Raw genomic sequence first — 3,065 nt, 5'->3', positions numbered from 1 at the left:
ACTGTACGTTGAACTTTCTTTCTCTTCTTTTTTTTTTTTTTTTAAGATTTTATTTATTTATTTGACAGAGGGAGAGACAGCAAGAGAGGGAACACAAGCAAGGGCAGAGGGAGAGGGAGAAGCAGGCTTCTGGCTGAGCAGGGAGCCGATGCCAGGCTGGATCATACCCTGAGCATTAGGCAGACGCTTAAGACTGAGCCACCCAGGCGCCACTGTACATTGAACTTTCAGCCTCAATTTCATTGTGTTCATTCACCTATAAATTAGAAGTAATAGTGTTCACTTTCTCAGAGATTTTGTAAAATAAATAGTGCATGTGATTTGCTTAATACAAAGTAGAGTGTGTAGAACATTATCCGTAGGTGTTAGTTCTCTTCCATACTTCCTAAAACCCTGAAGTCGGCTCTAGATGCCACAAATACCGCTCAGTTCTCCAGAAAGGTGCACTTCCACTGGTTCATCATAGTTTCATCCATTTGATACATTTGATGTATTTTACATTGTCTGTTCTCTGCCTATTTTTAATTTTTGGAGGTATTTGATCTACCTAAAGAAAAACACGTCTGGCTAAGAGAGGTTAGTAATTAATAGCACCCCATAAAGTTGTTGGCAGGATTAAACGAGTCAATACAAAGAAAACAATAGATCTAGAATGTAGGAATTGATGGAAAATTTTATGTTATCTTCTCCTCCGTCTACCTTCCTTCTCTTCCTCCTCATTAGCATCATAATTATTATAAATAGTATAAATATTTTTAATATGTATGAGTTTCTAATCTTTCAAAATATTTAAGTAGATATTTATATTTTATTCCCGGTCCCCTAGTGATTGTGCTTATTCAATTTCATGGAAATGACAAATAGAATAAAAATTTTCTAATAACATTCATTCCTGTTACTGGGTAAGAATGAAAAGTTCAGAAATCCTCACCTATCCTGACGCGCTTTCCATCAAACTAAATGCCCAGTGTCTCTTCAAAGGCAAACCACTACCATTCAAAATCATACTCATTAAGCCGAAGGTATTACTTCATCCAAATACATTTGAATCGACATGGATGGAATTGGGGGGAGTATGCTGAGTGAAATAAGTCAAGGAGAGAAAGACAATTATCAGATGGTTTCACTTACATGTGGAGCATAAGGAATAGCATGGAGAACATTAGGAGAAGGAAGGGAAAAATGAAGGGGTGGGAAATCAGAGGGGGAGAGGAGCCAGGAGAGACTACGGATTCCAGGAAACAAACCGAGGGTTTTAGAGGGGAGTGGAGAGGGCATGTGGGTTAGCCTGGTGATATTAAGAAGGGCACATATTGCATGGAGCACTGGGTGTTTATGGGCAAACAATGAATCATGGAACACTACATCAAAAACTAATGATGCACTGGGTGTTATACGCAACTAATGAATCATCGAACTTTACATCAAAAACTAATGATGTACTGTATGGTGACTAACATAACATAATAAAAAAAATTCTTATGAAAAAATACATTTGAATAAAACACTAGCATTTACAGAAAATTCTGGAATAATATTTGGTTTGTCAAATTTGTTGAGTTCAATGATTGCGGAATTTTAATATGGGAATGGGAAAAAAGGGGAAAATCCATAACTCTTGTAAAGGAAAGGGAGTTTTGAGGAAGTGTGAATAATAGTATTTACAAGAACTTCATTCTTTCAATGCTACTCATACTTTCATTTACTAGAGAAAAACATAACCTTTTGTATAGTATCCTTAAAGGCTTGCTTTACTTGCTGGTTCCTCAGGGTATATATAAATGGATTCATCATAGGAGCGACAGAAGTATTCAGAATAGCCACTCCTTTGGTCAATGATGCCTTTTCTTTTGCGGAAGGGTTGGCATACATGAATATGCAGCTTCCATAAGAGATGGAAATGACAATCATGTGTGAGGAACATGTAGAAAATGCCTTTTTTCTCTGACTGGCAGAGGGCAGTTTCAGAATTGTTCTAATGATGAACATGTAAGATAGAATTATTAATGCCAAGGTGAAAAGCAGAATCACTATTGCGGAGTAAAAACCAATCACTTCTAGGAGCCGTGTGTCTGAGCAAGATAATTGCAAGAGCGGAAAGTAGTCACAAGCAAAGTGATCAATGACTTTGGAGCCACAGTAATCTAACTGGAGAAAAAGAATAACTGGTGGGAAGATATTTAAGAATCCTGCCAGCCAAGCACAAAAGACAAGTAAAATGCAGACTCTTTTGTTCATGATGGTTGTATAATGCAAGGGCTTACAGACAGCTACGTAGCGGTCATAGGACATGGCAGTTAGAAGATAAAACTCAGTTATTCCCATGAAGATGAAGAAAAACAACTGAGCTGTACAATGATTGTATGAAATAGTTTTGTCTCTGGTGATAATTGTGCCCAGAAATCTAGGAATACAGACAGTTGTAAAGGATATTTCTAATACAGAGAAGTTCCTGAGGAAGAAATACATAGGGGTCTGTAGATGGGAGTCAACCAAGGTGAGAGTGATGATAGTTAAATTTCCAGTGATACTTAACATATATGTGATAATTAAGAAGAGAAAAATCATAATCTGAAGCTCTGGGTCATCTGATAGCCCTAGAAAAATGAATTCTGTGGGTACTGTGTGGTTTTTCATTGCCGATCTTTTCTTCCCCCCTTTAGAATGGAAAATGAGTGTTTCCCTATAGGACATACAAAAGTGAAAACAGGATTGAGGTTAGAGAATAGAATCTTACAAATATCCATGGCGATGAATAATTTATGAAATCCAAAAACAAATGTTTTCCTTCAACAACTCTCTCCAATTTCTTTTGGACCTCACATTCAAATAATACATATTATTTGAAGTTAAATACTGATTTCTTTCTGTTGAAAATACACTGTTGTGGGCCATGGGTTAAAAAAAAAAAAAACCAAAAAACTTGTGCTAACATTTAAGCAGAAGCTATTTATTCTAATGTTTCTTTAAGATATTAATTATTCTTTAGAATATTAGGTCCTTTTATAAAAACATGAAAATATTCTAATTGATAGTTTTCTTTTTTCTCAATGTTATAAAAACTA

The 3,065-nt window shown here is 35.9% G+C and overlaps 1 protein-coding gene across 1 annotated transcript; it reads right to left on the bottom strand.

The window, feature by feature from the left end:
• Positions 1 to 1,698: 1,698 nt before the first annotated feature.
• On the bottom strand, positions 1,699 to 2,646 carry LOC123778896 (olfactory receptor 6C3-like). Its single transcript, XM_045776552.2, has one exon. It carries the CDS (start codon positions 2,635 to 2,637, stop codon positions 1,699 to 1,701), a length of 939 nt encoding a protein of 312 aa, XP_045632508.2. The 5' UTR covers positions 2,638 to 2,646.
• Between the last annotated feature and the right edge of the window lie 419 nt (positions 2,647 to 3,065).

This window comes from Ursus americanus, chromosome 25 (assembly GCF_024610735.1).
Source record: "Ursus americanus isolate L20-20 chromosome 25, mUrsAme1.1.p, whole genome shotgun sequence".
NCBI lineage: Eukaryota > Metazoa > Chordata > Mammalia > Carnivora > Ursidae > Ursus > Ursus americanus.
The sequence above is the reverse complement of the archived record's forward strand: the minus strand, read 5'-3'. Positions and strand labels throughout refer to the sequence as shown.